Consider the following 20097-nt stretch of genomic DNA (forward strand, 5'->3'; position numbering starts at 1 on the left):
TGTTGGTTATTTTGTTCAGCTTTTGTCCATCTTTGTTGATTTTCTGTCTAGCGGTTCCATCAATCGCTAGTAGTATCAATTACTAGATTATTCTGTCTAGTGGGCTGTTGAAGTCTCCAACTATAATTGTGGATATATACATGCTTTCTTGTGATTGCTTCTGTTACAAGGATGGGTTCATACACATGCTTTGTTTCATCATGCTGTTCTCACTCAACAACTCCTTGTAAAAATCTTTTCAAATCAACTGTAATAGGACTCTAGTTCACTTTTAGAAATGGCTACCTAGTAATATTCCATAGTGTAAATGTACCAGAATTTACCCTATCACTCTATAGTGCGACATTTGCTTTGTTGGGTGGGTGACATAATCCCCAGTGAAAATTCCACTGGCTTTCTCAATTACAAGCCAGAATTTTCATGACAGAGGCTGAGAGTTGGAAACTCATAGTAGTTAAGTGGACCATAGCATATAGTAGGGGGTAGAAGGGTGCAGGGTAGACATGAGTCTGTATTCAGCCTTTTGAGAAAAGAATGTGTGACTTTGAAAACCGTCAATAATTCTGCTTGTAGGTCATAATAAGCCATAAAGAAAGCACTACCATCTTTTCTTTAAATAGAGTAGTGATATCTTAGACAAAGATTAAATTGTCTCTTAGTCATGCAGGCATATGAACTAAAGACCCAAATTATTCTTAGGATAGGACAAAACTCTACAGATAGAATATAGGCCAAATCTGGCCAACACAGTAATTCAACCTTATTCCTTACTATGAGCAGGGTGTCTTAAATTTAATTTACAAAGCAGAATATAAACAATAAGAGAATCTAGATATAGTGGGATCACAACTGTTGAAGAAGTGAGAAATGTTTGGCTTGGAGAAGAGAAGGCTAAGGAAAAACACTTCTTTAGCTACTTCAAGGACTGTCATCTGGTAAGGAAGGAGCTCCGTTCTGCCGGGCTTGAGAGGGCAAATGTCACCCAGATGGAGGGAGGTTGTATTAGTCAGCGTTCTCTAGAGGGACAGAACTAATGGAATAGATACATATATATAAAGGGGAGTTTATTAAGTATTAACTCACACAATCACAAGGTCCCACAGTAGGCTGCCTGCAAGCTGAGGAGAAAGGAGAGCCAGTCCGAGCCCCAAAACTGAAGAACTTGGAGTCGGATGTTCGCGGGCAGGAAGCATTCACCACGGGAGAAATATGTAGGCTTGGAGGCTAAGCCAGTCTAGCCTTTTCACGTTTTTCTGCCTGCTTTATACTCTAGCCATGCTGGCAGCTGATTAGATGGTGCCCACCCAGATTAAGGTCTGCCTTTCCCAGCCCACTGACTCAAATGTTCATCTCCTTGGGCAACACCCTCACAGACACACCCAGGATCAATACTTTGCATCCTTCAATCCAATTAAGTTGACACTTAGTATTAACCATCACAGAGGTCATGGAGTGCAAGGCTCAATAGCCAGCAACACACTGGTCACTTCATTTAATAGGGAAATCCCAGCCATGGGAGGACTTCACACAGAGCCTGCTTCCCAAAGATTTTAACCCTGATTGAGTGCATTCCAGCTCTAAGGGGCTACAGCCCATGTTACAGACAAATGACAGCTGATATGTAGTGTCAGGTGTCCCTGACTACAGCCATCCTTCAGTGGCACATCTTCCCCATCCCCTTGGCAAACACTGTGCACCCTCCCACCTCCAAAGAGCTTCTCACTCTGATTCTCCTGCTGTGAATACCCTCCACTCCTCCACCTACCCAGATCTGGATAGTCCTTCCAGACCCAGAATAAATCCCACCTCCTTGGCGAGGCATTTTCTGATAACCCCAGCCCACCACTGATCTCTTACCACATAATTAACACCTTTTTAGAACATAGATTTTTTCCCCCCGTTCAACTGAATTAAAAGTTCCTTTTAGGCAATCACCCTGCACCTCTTTAACAACCTACAATACCTTCCACAGAACAAGACGTGTAATTGAGCTTTCAAAAAATACTTGTTGATCCATTCATTTCCTCCTTTCTTTTTCATAAATCCATGTAATTTTAATTAGAGGTGGGGACAAGTGAAAGTGTTAAGGAGTTTAGCTTTCTGTTTGGAAATGTGCTGGTAAAATTTGGCTATACAATGTTTTGACTTAATAATGATCTCTCATGGCTGTCATTAAAGTTGAGTCTCTTACGGAAACCTTTCTGTAATTAGCTGTCAAGAGAAAGGACAGGAGAACACAGAATTCAAGGGTCTGCTAATAATGCTTTCCAACTACCAAACAGCCTTTAGAGATTTTGGGTGGGCTGTGGCATACATAGTTTATGGAAGGAACAATTACCAAGGAATTTACTAATAGAACAGAGTTCAAAATGTGCCTGCATGGAATTATGTTCGTAATCCCCAGTAGTATACAAATAGGCTCCAGGTCACCTTCTGGACCAGTCGCTGTTGATCAGGCACATCCCCCAGTGCCCTGCAGCCGCTCCCATTCCTCTGTACTCCGTCGCATATTAAGTATTCAACACAGGCTCCTGCTCCAGCGAAGCCTTGGGAGAGGCTGGCTGATAGAGTTTGGATCTGGACCCCACCCAAATCTCATGCTGAAATATAATCCCCAGTGTTGCAGGTGGGGCCTCGTGGGACCCGATACGATCATGGGAGCAGGTTTCTCATGAATGGTTTAGCACCACCCTCTTCGTGCATCCCCACCGTGCTCTTCTCGCGATAATGAGTGAATTCTCGTGAGATCTGGTCGTTTAAAAGTGTAGGCGCCCTCCTTCTCTCTCTCTTGCTCCCGCTTCTGCCATGTGCCTGCTCTCCGCTTCACCTTCTGCTGTGAAGTCTCCCCAGAAGCTTAGCAGATGTCAACATCATGCTTTCTGCACAGCCTGCAGGGCCAGTTAAACCTCTTTTGTTTATAAATTACCCAGTCTTTAGTATTTCTTCACAGCAATGCAAGAATGGGCTAATACATCGGCTGAACACCCGTCCCACAATCCATGGCCTTACATCATGTTCTTGTCAGCTCAGACTGCCATAACAAATATACCACAGACTGGGTGGCTTAAACTACAAACATTTATTTTTCATTCTGGAGTCTGGACATCCTAGATCAAGGTATTGTCAGATTCAGTGTCTGGTGAGGACTCGCTCACTGGTTGCAGAAGACTGTCTTCTTGCTGCATTCTTACATAGTAGAAGGAGGGCAAGCAAGCTCTCTGGGACCTCTTTTATAAGGGCACTAATCCCATTAATGAGAGCTCCACCCCTATGACCTAATCACCTCCCAAAGGCCTCACCTACTAACACCATAGAATTAGGGGTTAGGATTCCAACAGATGAATTCTGGGAGGACACAGACACTCAGTTCATAACACATCAAATATCAAAATTCATGGTCTGATGCCACACACATGTAAGCCCACCTAGATTATGGTTTCCTTGAGAGTGGGGACCATTCATCCAATTCATCTTGGATTCTCAGGGGCTCTGGCATTGGGCATCTGGTAGAGTCATACTTCATATGGATTGACTTGAAGGCTACAGAGCTCTGGAGACCCTGAGCAGAGGGCACCAGCTGCCTGAATGGGAGAGGCAAGACAGAACTGTTTGCTTATGTGAGCTGAGTCTTGAAGGCCAAAGAGCATTATTTTAGGCCAAGATGAGAAGGAGAGAAGGGGCCCAGAGGGGAAGAGTTTGAGCTAAGCCCAAAAGTGCAACTGGTTTGGGAGAAAACAAGTTTCTCCATATGGCTGGAGTATCGGGGTAGGGGCGCAGGAGATGAGGCTCCAGAAGTAAGATGATGCCAAACTGAAAGTTTTTACACTCATAATAAGGAAGTTGGATTGAATTCTGTAAGCAAGGCAAGCAAGCAGCAGAGCTTTTAATTAGGCAGATGAGATGACAGACATGTATTTTAGAAAGATAAATAATTCACCACATTTACAGAAAAAGATGAAAAATGCATATTTATCTTACTAGATGCTGAAAAAAACCTGATATAATTCAGCAACTATTTCAGATTTCTAAAAAACTAGGATCATAGGAAAATTTTTTTAACTTGTAAAAATGTATATAATAGTAAATGTTGTTGATATTTGAATACAGAAGAGCTCACTTTGTAGCCAGGAGCAAGAACGTAGCCTTCACCAACAGAACTGATGACCGTACTCAAAACCCCAGCCAAGACAATAAGAGAAGGAAAGGAATAAACTTATTATACACACAGTGAAAAATATCTCTCCAAGTGGAAAGATGAATGTAGAAGAATATTCACTATTTCATAACTTGTGAGAAATTAGAAACTGCCTACCTGTCTAACAATAGGGAACTGTTGGAATAAATTTTAGTTCACCCATAATTTGATTGCCAAGTGAATGCCAAAAAAAGAGACAGAATTATAGGTACTAATATTGAAAGATCTCCAAAGCATATAAAGTTAGAAGAGCAAGTCACAGATCAATATATGTAGAATGTTTTGTGTTGTGTAAAAGAAAAGAAGATGAAAGAAAAGAAAAAGACGTGTTTGTGTGTGTGTGTGTGTGTGTGTGTTTTCACACACCCTGGAAATATAAGTAGCAGATCATTGTTGGGGATTATCTCTGAGAAGAATAAAATTAGTAAGTGTCAGGAAGAGAGCTGAGAGGAAACTTTCACTTTTCACCCCAAATATTTGTGTATTGTTTGAAACATTTCAGAGAGGCTATATCATTTTTTTCTCTAATTTAATAAGAAAAGTCTTTCCCAAAGCAATTTTCTGGCAAGATCAGTAGTTTATTGCAATCATCAAGGCAAAAAAAAAAAAAAATGGTGAGGGCATGAATCAGAATAAAAGGAAGGGAAAAGAAGAAAAACTTGAAACCCTTTAGAGGTGGAAATGAGAGGTTGGTGACTGAACAGATGTAAGAGGTTTAGAAAAAGGAAGTGTTCAGGGATGACTTGGGGGTCTCAGATTTGGGGAGAGGATGAACAGTGACACATGAACAAGAAACAGATGCCAGAGGGAAAAATCATGAATTTATTTTGAGACATGCTACACTTAGAGGCCTCCGAAACGGTAGATGCGCAGGTTGCACCACCAGTTAGCGACATAGACCTGGGTAGATGTTTCAGTTGCCTTGAGCCCATGACGCTTGTCTCAGCTTCCATCATCACTCCTAATTGTCTTCTAATTGCCTCTACTTTCATTCTTACTTTTCCAATGGTTTCTGCACACAGAAGATAATCTTTTGGAAAATTGCCAGTGGCTTCCCACCACACTTGCTAAAGTCCAGTGAGCTGTAGATCTGACCCCACACCCCGTCTGGTTCCACACACTCCAGCCACACAGGCGCACTCTGCTTCTGTCACCTCCTCGAGATGGGCCCACACACTCATGCACTGACACCTACACACACATGTCCCATCCACCTGCCAGACAATCCCACCCATTATTTGGGCTCCATTTCAGTATCATCTCCTGGGAGAAGCCATCCTTGATTTCCACATCACCATGACTAGTGTGGCCCCTGGTATTTTCTCTCCTCCGTCTTCCCAACTGGCACTGAAGAAGCAGGAAGCAAAAAATTCACCACTCTATCCCCAATCCTAGCACAGGCCTAGCACAGAATAGGGGTTCAATAGATACCCATTGAATGAAACAATTGATTTAAGAATTGATGAAGGAATATACTAATGAATGGGTGGATGGGGAGGGCAAGACTGGAAAAAATCCAGAAACAAAAATGGGAAGACAAGAGGACTGCACAAGAACCAAAGGAGAAAACCCTTCAAGGCCGAGACTGGGAGTCCTCCAGGGAGAGGCTGTGAGCCAAAAGCATCAGAGTCTGCGGGGGAAGGAGGTCAGGCTGCAAAAGAATCGAAAAGGGGTTTAGATTTCATATGAGGGGGCACTGATGAACCTTTTCCAGATCACTATCCACGGACCAGGAGAAGCCGATCACTGCATGTTGATGTGAATAAGAAGAGAGGAAGTGAAGTGGGAAGGAAAGGATGCACAAGGGAAGAGAGAGGGCTTCAAGTGGAGGCAGGATGCAGGGAAGGCTAATTTAGCAGGGAACAGACCTAAGGAGTGTGTCCCTCTCCCTGTATATGTAATTATAAGACAAGCAAAGGTGGTAAGTACTAAAAACGCAGCACCTCCTAATGATTGTATTACACATTGCTGTTGTCTGCACCTTGAGGTTGAATCCACTGTACCGTGTGGTGTAGACTCTATCAGCTGAGCTACTGCACTCCTCTTCCCATCTCCCAGTTGCAGCAGGGCAGTGGCTCTTTACAGCACAAAAGCTGACAAAACTTCAAATCATGACTTTTTTGTCCTGAGAGCCAGATGTTAACCATTGGCCAGCACACCCCTGCCCTGGGGGTCCAGCAGGAGGGAGAGAGGGAGGGCAATGAGGGGGACAGGGGTGTGGTCAACACCCAGACATCAGAATTCTCCCCTCTGGCTGTTATTTGTGAGTCTTATTTTCTCCTTTCACCTGAGTTAATAAGCCATTCTGCAAATGAGGTTCTCATCTATTATAGGAGTTGCTACTTCCAGTGAAAAAAGTCACAGCTCAGTTCTCTAGATAGTGCAGCCATCACCTCCTTACAAATAACAATCCTTTAAAAAACAGTTTCTCTATCCCAGAGACCAGAGGAGACCCTGGAGAACTGCAGCCCGAGGAAGGGGTGAGGCGGCTGACCAAGCAAGGGGTACCATGATCCCATCAGTCATATGGACATGGAAAGTCAGAGGATGAAAGGAGGCTTCTCAGCATGTGGGAAGCAGGAGGGACTCAGGGGCACCTGCCATGCCCCAGGCCCTCACAGCTCACCCACCTGACCAGTGACCTTCCGTTCTCAGCCCAACTTCCCAAAAGAGGCACTACTCTGCCTAGTTCCACTTTCTGAGAGTACTTATTTGCCATTTGTTCTTTAATTTGGTCAAACCCAAATAGAAACATGCACCAACATACTTTTTAGAACTTCCGTGACAGCAAATCTTAAATTGAGAAAAATCACATCTATAAATTATTATTATGTTATTATTGTTTGCAAATTAGGGGGAAAAACCCCATGGCTTTTCCATTTTACTGGTGAAACACCTTGACACAGAAGCGTGTTTCCCCTCCTGGGTGCCTCTGCCTCTGGCTGTAACTCAAAAGCATCAATGTAAGGTGGCTACATGTCCTGCTGCGGGCTTGCCCCCACCTCAAGGGACCATATCAGGTGTGATTCCAGGGGCAAGCGGCCACCTGAGCCTCCACACCCTAAGCCAGCTTGCGAACCACAGCCATGGGCCCTTGCCACTTAGCCCCATAAAGACCTACCTACAGCTCTCCTTGTGGGCAGAGTCACAGTTTATCCGTCTTATAGCTCAGACCCCTACTCTAGCATCCATCTATAGTAAACCCTAAACAAACATTTGAGGAATTTAAAAATGTTTCTCTATTTGGTTCGGGCATAGTGGCTCACGCCTGTAATTCCAGCACTTTGGGAGGCTGAGGCAGGTGGATCACCTGAGGTCGGGAGTTTGAGACCAGCCAGACCAACATGGAGAAACCCCATCTCTACTAAAAATACAAAATTAGCTGAGCATGGTGGTGCACACTTGTAATCCCAGCTACTCAGGAGGCTGAGGCAGGAGAATTGCTTGAACCGGGGAGGCGGAGGTTGCTGTGAGCCGAGATTGCACCATTGTACTCCAGCCTGGGCAACAAGAGCAAAACTCCATCTCAAAAAAAAAAAAAGTTTCTCTATTTGGTGCCCACAGGAACAATAATAACATCTCAGACTCTTTCAGGCAAGTTTATTTGATCATTCCTTATCCCATGTTTCCATATTGTTAGGAAACAGAAATCCCTACAAGTGGTTCAGGTCAGCTAGTGGCCACTCTAGAAAATGCGTCTAGAGTTTATGTATATTTCAGAGGGTGAATTCTGTATGTCCACTTGACTGAGCCATGAGATGCCCAGATATTTGGTTAAACATTATTCTGGTGTGTCTGTGAGAGTTTTTTCCTTTTTGATAAAATAAACATTTGAATCAGTAGTAGACTGAATAAACAGATGGCCCTCCCCAATTTGTGTGGCCCTTGTCCAATCAGCTGAGGGCCTGAATAAAACAAAAAGCCTGACCCCTCCCCGGATAAGAATTCCTCTTGTTGGGCTGTCTTCAAGCTGGTACACTATTTTTTCCTGCCTTCAGATCAAACTGAAACACTGGCTTTTCCTGGGTCTCAAGCAGGACAGCATCAGAACTGGAACTGACACCATAAGCTTTGCTGGGTCTGGCCCACCCTGCAGATCTTGGGACTTGCCAGCCTCCAAAATTATGCAAGCCAATTCCTTATAATAAATCCCTTTTATTATAAGAAACTCTTGGTTCTGTTTCTCTGAAGAACCCTGACTAATACTATTAAAAACAACTTGGGAGAACACCCATTTCCAGAAGGCTCCTCTGATGCTGGAAGAGGCCCTGCCAGACACTGAGCAGAGGTTGGGAGGTATGACTCCCACCTCCCCACCTGAGGGCTAGGAGGCCTGCCCCTCCTCACAGCTCACAGTGCTTCTCAGGGATCACAGAGTCAAATCCAGGATGTCTGAGCACATTCGGGACCCTGAGCCACTTGGCCATATTTGGTACCACTGTTAAGCCCAAGGCTGCAACTTATTAGTCAAGAACATGGTGTGCTCTCTAAGCACTGAGGCGGAGGCACCACCCAGACCTGCACAATTCTAGAGCTCCACTAACACATTTGTCAGTTAGTTCCTGAAGGACAGTCACCACGTGCCAACTTGAGGCCCTCATTCCCACTACGTGAGGAGTGCCTTCATGTCTAGAAGGAATTTGGACATCCAGGCCACTGCTTGACCCACACCAGGGCAAAGACAGGCCCACACAAGTCCACGGAAGAGCAACAGGCAAAACCTGGAAGTCTGGAAACCGCTCCTAAATAGTGCACGGTGGGAGTGGGATGCAGATGGCACTGAGCTGGTGGCTGTTGAAGTTTCGTGGCAGGCGATGCGTCCCTGGGGCCTCATTTTACCATTCTCTCTATTTTGTTGTGTTTATACGTTTTGTATGTTGATATATGTTTTAAAATCCTCATAATAAATGTTTAAATTTTATAAAGGGTGGTTTACAAGGCATGTTACAAGGTTGGCAGGTGACCTTGGAAGACAGGCAGGGCTGCAAGCAGAGGAGGTGGAGATCAGTGTGAGGCAGTTTAGGCTCCCTCACCCGTCCTGCCACGTCAGGGATGGGCAGGATGAATGGGCTCAAGGCTGTCTTTCTCCTGCTGTCAGTTTTTAGGGGCCTCTCCTGCTGAGTGGGTTGTGGAGACCTTTTCCTTGGGAAGACCTGAGGCATCCAAACCAAGACTCAAGAGGGACAGGCAGCAAGGAGGGATGCACTAAACCCTGGGTGATGAGGGAGCTCTTTGGGATTCGACATGGTACAGCCCAGGGGCACATCCAGGAATTAAACCATGTGCCTGGCACGGGCCAACCTGTATTTTTACCAGTCTGAAGCACAGCTCATGCAGTCAAAATCAGCAAGGAGGGCCCACCACGGCCAGAAGAGACACCTGCACTACTCACTTTAATTCTAGAAAGATGCATGTGCAGGCCTGGCAGTGGCTCATGCCTGTAATCCCAGCACTTTGGGAGGCTGAGACAGGCAGATCTCTTGAGGCTAGGAGTTCAAGACCAGTCTGGGCAACACAGGGAAGCCCCATCTCTACAAAAAGTAAAACAATTAGCCAAGCATGGTGGTGTGTGCCTGTGTCCCAGCTATTCGGGAGGCTGAGGTGGGAGGATCTCTTGAGCCTGGGAAGTCAAGGCTACAGTGAGCCATGATCATGCCACTGGATTCCAGTCTGGGCAACAGAGCGAGACTCCATCTCGAAAATAAAAAAATGCATATGCTAGGGAATAATGGAATACAGTTGGCCCTCCAAATTCATGAAAATATTTTTTTTAAGTACATGATAAAAATAACAATACAAAAATAAAAAATAACACAAATTGAACAATGCAGTATAACAAATATTTGTGTAGCATTTACATTATAATAGATATTAGTAATCTAGAGATATTACATTTATAGTATACGGTATACGGAAGATGTGCATAAGTTACTTGCAAATATTGCACCAGTTTATATCAGGGACTTGAACATGTTTGAATTTTGGTATCCATGGGGTTTCTGGAACCAGTCCCCCTCAGATCTCAAGGGATGATTGTACACAAATCCCTCATAATTCACTTACATTTTGTCCATCTTCCAGAGGGACAATAAGTCATTGTGAAGGGCTGCTTCTTCCAGGCAAAGAACGCTCAAAACAACTAGGTTTTCATCATTTTATCGTAAGAAATAAAAGCCTTCTATGACTCCTGCTTTGGTAAAAACTGTAAGAGGCCCAGAGTATACAGTATGTCTGCTAAATACCACCTTAGGGGTAAATTCCTTGTCAACAGAACTAGAACCGTATTTTGATTTTTTTTTTTTTTTTGAAAAAAAACAAAGTTTCTATTTGGGCAGGTGGCAGTGGAAATTTTTAATGTTTGCACAGCAAAAAGCACTACTGTCAGTAGATTGCCAAGCAATTATATTTAATGGAATTTGATAAAATGAAGTTTGTCAGAATGACCTCAGAGTAGAGAGCACTTCTGATGTGAGGCTGGGTGAAGGCCAAGTTCTAGAGTTTGAAGGGTTCATACGAATTTAAATTCTTGAAATTTGGAATCGACTCTTTGCTTCTTTTTCTGCCTATTCAATAGACGAAAGTGAGCAAAGCCTCTTTTGAGGGGTTCTCCATTTTGGGAAAACCATGCATTTCAGATGATATCCAAGGATGGCTTCAAGTCTGAAGTAAGCAGCATTATAACAATCAGCTCTTTGAACATTTTTCTTCTTGGTTTTGAGGAGCTTCAGATATCCATACAGCTGCTGGAGCATCAGGCACCTGGAAGCTCCAATGGACGGGGTAAGGCACCTGCTCGAGCTGTCTCCTCGACTTCCCTTTTCTGCAGCTTCTTCCAGCATCTAGGCTTCACTGCAGATCCTCACAGGCACCTGGGCTCATGGCTAGAAACCCAAATCTTCACTAGATGGCAGTGGTATTTGCCAGACCAGCTGAGGTGCAGAGCAAGGCATGTCTGAACCCAGAATCTGTAGATCATAGAATCCATGGATCTACTAAACTGCTGCCAACTGCCTCGAAAAGAGACCCCAGCCAGAGGTGCCATCCAGAGCTGAGAAGATGCTCGCCAGCCAAGAAGAGCAGTGCCTCTTCCAGTCATGTCAGGTGGTACAGGAGAGCTTAGGTATATCCGGCACCTTCTCACTAACTCTCCTCACAAAGACAAAGAGCAGCATGGCCTGTAACCATGGAAACATGGCCTTTGGCCCCTGGTATCTCACTGGGGGTCAAGTGGTCCAAACAGGGATGCCTAATCCCTCTCACCCCAGTGTAACTGGTGTCACTCTGCTTATTTATAACCATGACTGCTCTGCAACTCTGAAGTGGCCACTCAGGGAAAATTCACCAATTCTAGCACTGGGAGACATGGACTAATGACTCCCAGTGGACCCTCAGTGGATCCTTGTCACACTGTTGTTGTTTTGGTTGGGAGGGGAGAGGCGAAATCACAATGGGGTCAAAATGTTTTGTTTTGTTTTTTAACTCAACAGAAAATGAGTAATTATGAACTTGTAAGACCCAAACCAACTTGTAAGGCATATTGTGCAGCTTCACATCCCTACACCCCATCACACAGACACAGACACACACATACACAAGGACACAGACACACACACAGACACACACACATACAGACACACACACACACACACACGATGGTCAACATCCACCCACTCAGTAGGCTGTTCCTATGCTCACTGCCTCCCACCTTAAAGATATTATTTATCCACCACATATTGTAGAACTCTTATGATACACTGCAAAATTGTTTTCTTGTCCTTTACCCAGGAAACACACATAACTGGTCATTTCTTTCCATTCCATCTGCAACCATTTTATTTATGAATTAAATAATTCACTAACTCTATTACCCTTGGGTATTTTCATTGAACATGCTGGCTCCTCCTTGTTGCTTTCCTCTGAGCCCCACCATGGACTTGGGTCCTTGTACTGCAGGGTCTGGCCCTGGCCCCAGTGATAACAGCAGGTGTCCACCAGGTGAGCACACTCCTGATACTGCAGTGTACTTCCCTGGGCCCATCTCTTCCAATTACATTAGATGCTGGTGCAAAAAACGATACGGATGCCACCATTTCTGCCTCGGCCAGGCCCCCAACCCATAGAGACCAACCCCAGCACAACCCTGCCTTCAACTTGCTGCAGCCGGGGACAGCCAGGTCCAGAGAGGTGAGCTGATTGCTCTAGCCCCACACTAAGGTGGCAGTGGAGCTGCAGCCCAGGTGTTCTGCCTTTCACCAGTCCAGGACCTTTCCCCAGGCCAGGTGTCTGCTCTAATGTCCCCTACCCTAAGCCAGGCACTGCAGGCCAGCGGCACCGGCACATCCTGCAGGGCCAGCCTGTTGGCTGGAAAGCCAGTCTTGCAAGTGGGTTCATGTGTTTGCTGCCCAGGCTTTCTGTTCCCAGGACTCTGCTTTAGTGATAGTAATCATATATTCCTCAAAACTATGACATATACTCAAAGGTAAGACACCGTGTGGAGGCAGAGGAGCAGCCATCTGTTCTTTATAGGATGGAAGTTTTGTCGTAGCTTATCTTTTTCTTAAACATGAATATAAAAGAAATGACTGAGATAATTGGGTATTTCTAGAAATATGACATTTCTTATTTTCTAACAAGAAAGAAAACAGCCCCCATCCAAAGTCATCACAAGTCATCTACCTGTGGGCTGTGGGTGTGTGTGTGGTGTCTGTATGGTCGTGTGTGGGTGCATGGTGTGTATGTGCATATGTGTGTGTATATGTGAGGTGTGTGTGTGGTTTGTATGTGTGTCGTGTGTGTGTGCCTTTAACACATCTATGCTTGTGTCACATAAAAAGAGACAACTCACTATCCAGATCAAATTAATAAATTTATCTATTAATGGCAAAAGAAATTCTTAAACTATTTTTCAAACCATTTAGATGTTTACATGTAAGCCATCCATATCATAAGATCTTGAAACAATGTTGAGAAAAAAGTGAACTTTTAAAGTTCAACTCCACATCAAAATCAATTTTTCAGTCTAGAGGTAAAATAAAATTCTATAATATTATAGTAGAATTGATATAGTTATTTTAATATAGTTAAAATAACTTTTGTATGATCTTTGCTCACAGTTACCAAAAGAATACAGCTCTGAGAAAACGAAAATTTAAGATATTTTTATACACTTTGTCAAGTGAAAAAAAATTAAGAATAAATTTTTGAGTAAATGTAATTTATGAAGACCACCTATAAAAGGCAGTAATTTACAAATAAAACAAATTATTTATACCACCCCAAATATCATTAGATGCACAAATGGGAGAAATAAAATAATTTTTAAAGAGTCCTTGTAAAAACAGAGCTTTGTTCCAAAAGGGAAGCGTATCAGGAAGGGTCCAGCATATCAGGAAATAATGCAGTACTTTTCTGATCGTTAAATCTCCTATAAATAGCTCGCCATTTTCACTGTCAGTAAATGTACAACACTCCACAAGCTGAAACCTATATAACTTCGCTGGAGCCTTCACAGGTGTTTATGAATGGCGTAATCTGCTGGCTCACTGAATGCTGATGCTGTTGGAATAGCTCTGAGCAGTGGGCACCTAAAACCATTGCTTTTACATTGGGCCTCCTGATTCTTGCCCTTGGCACTTGGGTCAGTTCTAAATATGGTCACTTCTTATCCTTTTGAAGTCTGTGCTGTGATGTGCTCTAAGAAGGAGCCTGTCTTTTGGGGACCACGCTGGGGCCAAAGGCAAACCCGGTGCAGCCTACACAGCATTGCTTCCTGCTCCAGTCTCGCCCCCTCCAGCAGGCAGTTTCAGAGCTGAATGTCAAGGCTGTGCTTGTCTTCAGATGGCCCACTGGCTCTTTAAAAACTGAACCCCTGCCTCCTGTCCCCTGCACTGTTCATATTCCTTCCTACAGTTTCCCCACCGTGGATCTGAGGATGGAGAAGGTGGAGGACCAGGATATTGCCTTTTGAACCTGCTAAAGACCAGCAGCCTCCTTGAGTGATTGGGGTCCTACCCAGGTTTGACTTTAGGATAAGATAATTTAAAGGTGGGCAGCAACGTAATCAATACTCATTTTGCATTTCTTTTAGGTCCAAATATCAAATACTTTTAAAATGGAAATTTAATGAAAATAGGCATTGTTCTTTGCTGTTGGATTTTTCTTTTCTATCAAGAGCATAGTTTGTTGTTCTTTCTTTTACATCACCAAAAGAAAAAAGGAAATGTCAAGATACTTAGGGGAGTAAAAAGGTGCTGCCAATGACTCCCAGCTGAAAAGAGTATAAACCTCCACGCAGAGTAAGCTGCAGCCTTCCTGTGTGCATAGCCCCATTCTGTTATTTAGCAGCAAACTCAGTGATGGACCAATTAGACATGCTCTGAGCTTTGAATTCTACTGTTGCTCAGGAACTTCTTCCATGTTTAAATTTTAAGTCCTTCATTAATTCACATTCTAAGCTGTTGCTCAAATAGTTTAATGTTTCCTAGATGATCACAATTCACCAGAATTCTGTATTTTACAGTCCCTGTTCTCAGATTAAGTTGAAATATTTTTGAATTATAATTCATATATGCAATATCCTAATATCACCTGTAAGTAGGTATTTCTTTGAGAGGGGAAAATCTGTAATACAGTATATAAATTTTCCAGGAAACTAGAAAACATTTGGGGGCTTTATTTTTAATTTAGAAAAAAATTACATCAAAGAGAATAATGCATCCTTTCCCAAACCCTAAACCTTTAGATTTTACGATTGGTACCTAGTCATATGATAAAGATGGCCCATTTCTATCTACCAGAAATCTTTTAAAGTAAGGATACCAGTAGAACTATTCAAAAATTCTAAATAACGCCAAATTAAGATTGTTTTCAGTTTAATAATTTTTCAATAAAATAAGTTCGAGGTTTTAAACTCAACATGGGCAATGCGGGAATTTGCACATGTGCACCAACAGAGGGCCATGTGATAATTTGAATCAAACATGCACACACACTTTGGCATCTGGTTTTCTTTCTGCATGATTTCAAACTTCTCCAGGAGAGCAGAGGACAATGCCTGCGTTTATGTTCACATCACAGCACCATTCATGGCTGCTAATGAACAAGGAACCAAAACATGGATGGTACAGAGACCTAATTAGCCATGCCATGCACCCCTCAACCCGTCACTGCAACCCCTTAAATTTGAGGCAACACAAAGTAACCCAAGACACAGACAAGCTCTGTGTAGATCCAGCCCTTTGACTATGAATACTACTGCTGATGCTGCCAGTAAGTCACAAACCTTACAGCAACAGATTGTCGATGCAGAGCCGCCTTATTTTCGTACATTCATCATTATTTTGCCACATTTGACCTTTCAAACTGGATGCTCGCCTTCCTTCTTTAAAAAGCAAAAGCAAAGTTCTAAGCAAAGTGATTAAAACAAAAATTTAAAGCCGTTAAGTTTGAGAATTCTCCCTCAATTTGAAAACTACTCTGTTTAATATGACAGGTAGAAAAAGCTTTGCCAAGGTCTATTTGTCTATTTGAAATGTAGGCTTTTTAAAACAGCAATTATGCTAACACCCCAGAAGTAAACACAACCTCAAAGCTGTCAGGGATTTTTGGTTTGGTTTGTTTTTTTCTTTTTGTTTTTGGCCCCTGGTTATATAATTTAAATAAGCAAAACAAGAAGAATATTCAGTATCTCTTAAAATAAACTCAACCAAATATGCATATATTATGCTCATCTATATCCCTTTGGAAAATTTAATAATCCATACTTAGAAGCTAAAATGAAGGTTAAATTAAAAAGCAGACCGAAAAGGTGAAGAAGCCCTCTTTTAACAACAATGGCCACATTCGTCTGTAAGTACTTTTTATATAGTTAAAGGCAATCCACAAAGTTAAGTATTTCTGTTAATATTTTGGTTCTGAAATTACCAGATACTGCATTTTACCTGAGGATGTGTTCTGTTTAATTTTTACACTGGAATCTGCAGCCAATATTTACGGAACAGACATCCTGGGGGTTTCTCAGTGTTATTGAGGACACCGTAGAGATAGAGTTTGTGTCTCATTTCTTTCTCAATACAAAGCCATGCCTTGGAGTGGCAGGATTGCAATACTGCAACTTCCATCCTTAATCCCTTGTGTAGGGGGTGTCTGCTCGGCTGTGGAGGCTGTTAAAGCTCTGAGCTGCCCAACCGGCAGAAGGAAATAACCGCGTGGCAGATTACTTGAACTGTGCTGAGCATTTTTCCTTAAATATCATAACATGCTTGCATAAGGGTGGAATTTTATTGACTACATCGTGATTTTATCATCTTTGTGTTGGAGGAAAAAACTCCTTTCCAGCCTGTGGCTCCAAGCGCAGCGCCCTAGTTCCCTTTTAGCACATTTAAATGGAAGACTACAGTCACCAGAAAAATAGTCCCAGAATTCTCATTCCGCTGCTGTAAACCAGAACCTTTCCTTAGGGAATGAAAGACAAACCCCAAGAAAACCTGGCCTGAGTGAGAAAGTAAAGCCCGTCGAAGAGAAAGCAGCACAGCATTTGGCCTGCTCTGCAAGGAGCTGGGAATTCTTGCTGCGGGGGGGCAACAAGAGGCCCACCCTCCCGCCGGGGAAGACACAGCAGGAGTAGGGCCGCCACTCCGTGCATCTCTCCTCCCGGGGGCTGCCCAGGTCTCCCCAGCGCGTTTCCTAGATACTAGGCAGGCCGGACCCCCACTGACCAGGGTTGGGCGCCCATGACACGGGCCAGACATCTGGTAAGCCAGGTGGCAAAGGCGTGCCAAAAAAGTGGAGCCTAGGAAAACCGGGACGGAGCGGGTCACCCGAGTGGTAAACCTTTTCCCAATGGATGAGGGAAAAGCGCATTTGTAGTTCCCTCCTCACCGCTGTCAAGTGAGCTGATTGCTAAGGAGTGCGCATTTGCTTGCCTCTAACGTGACAGTCGCGGGTGCGCCCCGCACCCTGGGCTTCAGGGAATGAAGGAGTCTGCCCTGAACTGGCTCCCACCCTGGCCCCAGAATCCCCAACCCCCAGGGCGGCCCGCGCCCGCACCCACCTTAACCACGTAGGTGACTCCGGGCCCCAGCACCTGGTCGCTGGCGTGCGGCGCCCCCCGAGGGGGCCTGGGCAGCGGCTCGTCACCGGGCCGGCCCTTCCTGGCGGCGTTCATGGCCGGGGCGCGGGGCGCCGAGGGCGCGCTGCCGTCCGGGGCGGCCAGGCTGGGCGCGCTGCAGCTGCCCGAGAGCCGCGCGCCCGCCCGCTCCCGGGCGGCCGACGACAGGCCGCGGAGGCCCGAGCTGGAGAGTTTCAGGTGGGACACCTTGTGGAGCAGGTGGCCCAGGCTGCCGGGCCCATCGTCGGGCGCCTTGCGCAGCGCCTCGCCGGACACCAAGTAGGGAGCCGCCGCCGGGGTCGCGCGCGCCGCCGAAACCTTGCCTCCGCCGCCGCTCACCGACAGGCTGTGGAGAAGGTCATCGACCGATGTCACCGAGTCATTCCTGAAGCGGTTGTACTTGGTGCGTGGAAGCATGCCCCTCCGTGGGCTCGCTGCATCCGCCCGGGCGCTGCTGGTGCCGGCCCCGGCGCGGGCTGCCGCGCATAGCAGGCGAGCCACTGTCCCCGGAGCGGGACGGAGAGTGGGGGCCCCGGGACAGCCTTCTGGAGAGCGAGAGCAGAGCAAGAGGATGGTGCCCTCCCACCATTAAAAGCCAGCGCAGCAGCGGCCGCGCAGCCCCGGCCGGGGAGACCGCTGCTTGGGGTTGCACGTTTGCTTTGCAAAAGTCATAGTTGCCTCTGATGGAGCGCCCAGCTGCTTGGGGCTGCTCACAGCAAAAGCATGACTCACTCTGAGAGGAGACCCTTCTCAACAAAGGCTCGGTGAGCACTGCAAATCACTTCCTGTAGCAGAAAAAAAAAAAGGAAAAAAAGAAGAAAAACACGACATCTACCCGCTGACAGCACACTAGAGCCAATCAATTCTCAAATTTCCTTTTTCTACCTTCCCAGATATTTCCTTCCAACCTTTGATTTTTCACCTTCCCATCCCCCGCAATCTGCATTTGTGCCAAAGGTAAATCCAATCCAGTTCCTTCAAATCGTCAAATGAACTTTCTGAAACCCATTATTCTGTTAGGTTTTGCTCGTCCCTGCTCAGCCCATCTGTGTGAGCCTGTAAAAGTGTCTAACAGCGATGCGTTAAAATGTGACGAAGGCTTTTTAAGAATCAGATCTTCAGCGAATCCTGATGAATCTTGACTTGGAAGGCAGCAGGAATTTTTAAATAGAAAAAAACCAAAAGGATATTCACCCCCAGGTGAACGTAAAATACCAATTTCCTGGGTTTTGCTTTTTCTTTTCAAATTAACAGAGCAGCGATGACAAGTGTCTTTGTGGCAATGCAGTTCCTCAAAAAGAAAATCTGCATATGAACTTCTGCACAGTGCCAATCAAGGGGTCTTCCCTGCTAATTTACAGCAGTCTTTCTCAGCCAGGGTTAAGTTGAATATCCACTTCCAAAAAAGAAGAAAAGTGCTTCTTTCACGAGTGGCAACAGGCTCCAGAAATCCATTCCAAAAAAGGGGCTGCATTTGAAGCTTTATTCCTACTGAATGTGTTTAAGCTCTGGAAAAACGCCTAAGAAATGCTACAAATACATTTCAGTGTTCCTTCAGTTGCTGCTTGCAACCCTGCAGTCAGGAAGGAAAAAATGCAGCTGTTCTTATTGCACATCAAATCCACAGGGAGGAAAATATGCCTTCTTTTCAGGAGTCAGGCTCGGGCTTGCAAGTAAAATGCACAGGCCTTCTTCCTCTCAGTTAGGAGAGCAAGGCTTTCGCTGTCCCCAGAGGTCTGCCCGAGACTGAAGCCCTCTGACTCTTGACCTCAGTGGGCTCTGCCAGGCTTCCTCATGCATTAGGATCACCTGCTCCACAGTGACACACTCACTATCAAAGTTTCCCCGCAACTTCTGAGCAAGCGAATAAATTCAGCTCTAGCACACTCTCAGGTCATCCTGAGTCCTCTCACGCCCATGACCGAACATGTGGTGCATGTGAGGTCCTGAATCTTGAACCCTGCTCTACGGAGCAGAGTTTAATGAGCGCCACTCATGGCGGGCGAGCGGGTGAGACCAACTCCTAGGACGCAAGAGCGCAGAGGAGCCGCGGCGTCCCCGGTACAGGAAACGCGTCCCCACGGCTCGCCTCCTGTGCCGCAGCCCTAGCAGAACAGCCACACGGCACTCATTTGTTCCCTTTCCCTGGCTTGCATAGCAACAGCAATTGCACACCCCATAGATGATTTTGGTGGTTATCAGAGTCCTCCCCAGATCTGTAGCGAAACAGCCCTATCATTCCCAAAGCGAGATCTTCATTAGATGCAGACAAAAACAGCAAAATGTGAATGAAATGCTGTTTGTGTGAATGAAAAGGCTAGCGAGCGAGCCAGCGTTTCTGTGAATGAAGCAGGGCCTTGCAGCCGGTGCCAGGCAATCCCCTGGGCTCCAGCGGCCTCAGCCAATGAGCGGCCGCCCCGATGACTCATTCAACAAAGGCTTGCTCAATAGTGGAAGATTCCATTTCAATCAAAGGCGGGATCTTTTATCCAACGGCAGTGTGGGAAAAAAAAAAAAGAAAAAGAAAAAACACCCAGCCGGATTACAAAGATACCGGGAGGAAGAGGCCAGCTGCTATGGAGAGGAAAAGCTAGTTTTACAAGGGAATTCAAGATCCCTTGGTCAGGTCTAAGTGTGAAGAGGGTCTCTCTTGGAGGTGAGCTGTGCCCTTAAACTTTCATTCAGCCGTTCATTTACATCAAGGAGCAACCATGAATGTGCCAGTCGTTCAGCTTTTATTATGAATGTACATTGAATGCACGTTCAAAACCTAGGTTCCTAGCCCTTGATTCTT

General features: G+C 45.2%; 1 protein-coding gene across 2 annotated transcripts in view; it reads right to left on the reverse strand.

Moving 5' to 3' along the window:
• The window catches only part of SHC3 (SHC adaptor protein 3), a 172717-nt gene extending 153108 nt beyond the window's left edge, over positions 1 to 19609 (reverse strand). For both annotated transcript variants that reach the window (XM_032164473.2, XM_032164472.2), the window contains exon 1: positions 17247 to 19609. In XM_032164473.2, coding sequence (XP_032020364.1) covers positions 17247 to 17720 — 474 coding nt within the window. In that variant the 5' untranslated portion in view covers positions 17721 to 19609. The remainder of the gene's footprint in view (positions 1 to 17246) is intronic.
• Positions 19610 to 20097: the final 488 nt, after the last annotated feature.

Source organism: Hylobates moloch, unplaced genomic scaffold, assembly GCF_009828535.3.
Source record: "Hylobates moloch isolate HMO894 unplaced genomic scaffold, HMol_V3 SCAFFOLD_10, whole genome shotgun sequence".
In the NCBI taxonomy this organism is placed as follows: domain Eukaryota; kingdom Metazoa; phylum Chordata; class Mammalia; order Primates; family Hylobatidae; genus Hylobates; species Hylobates moloch.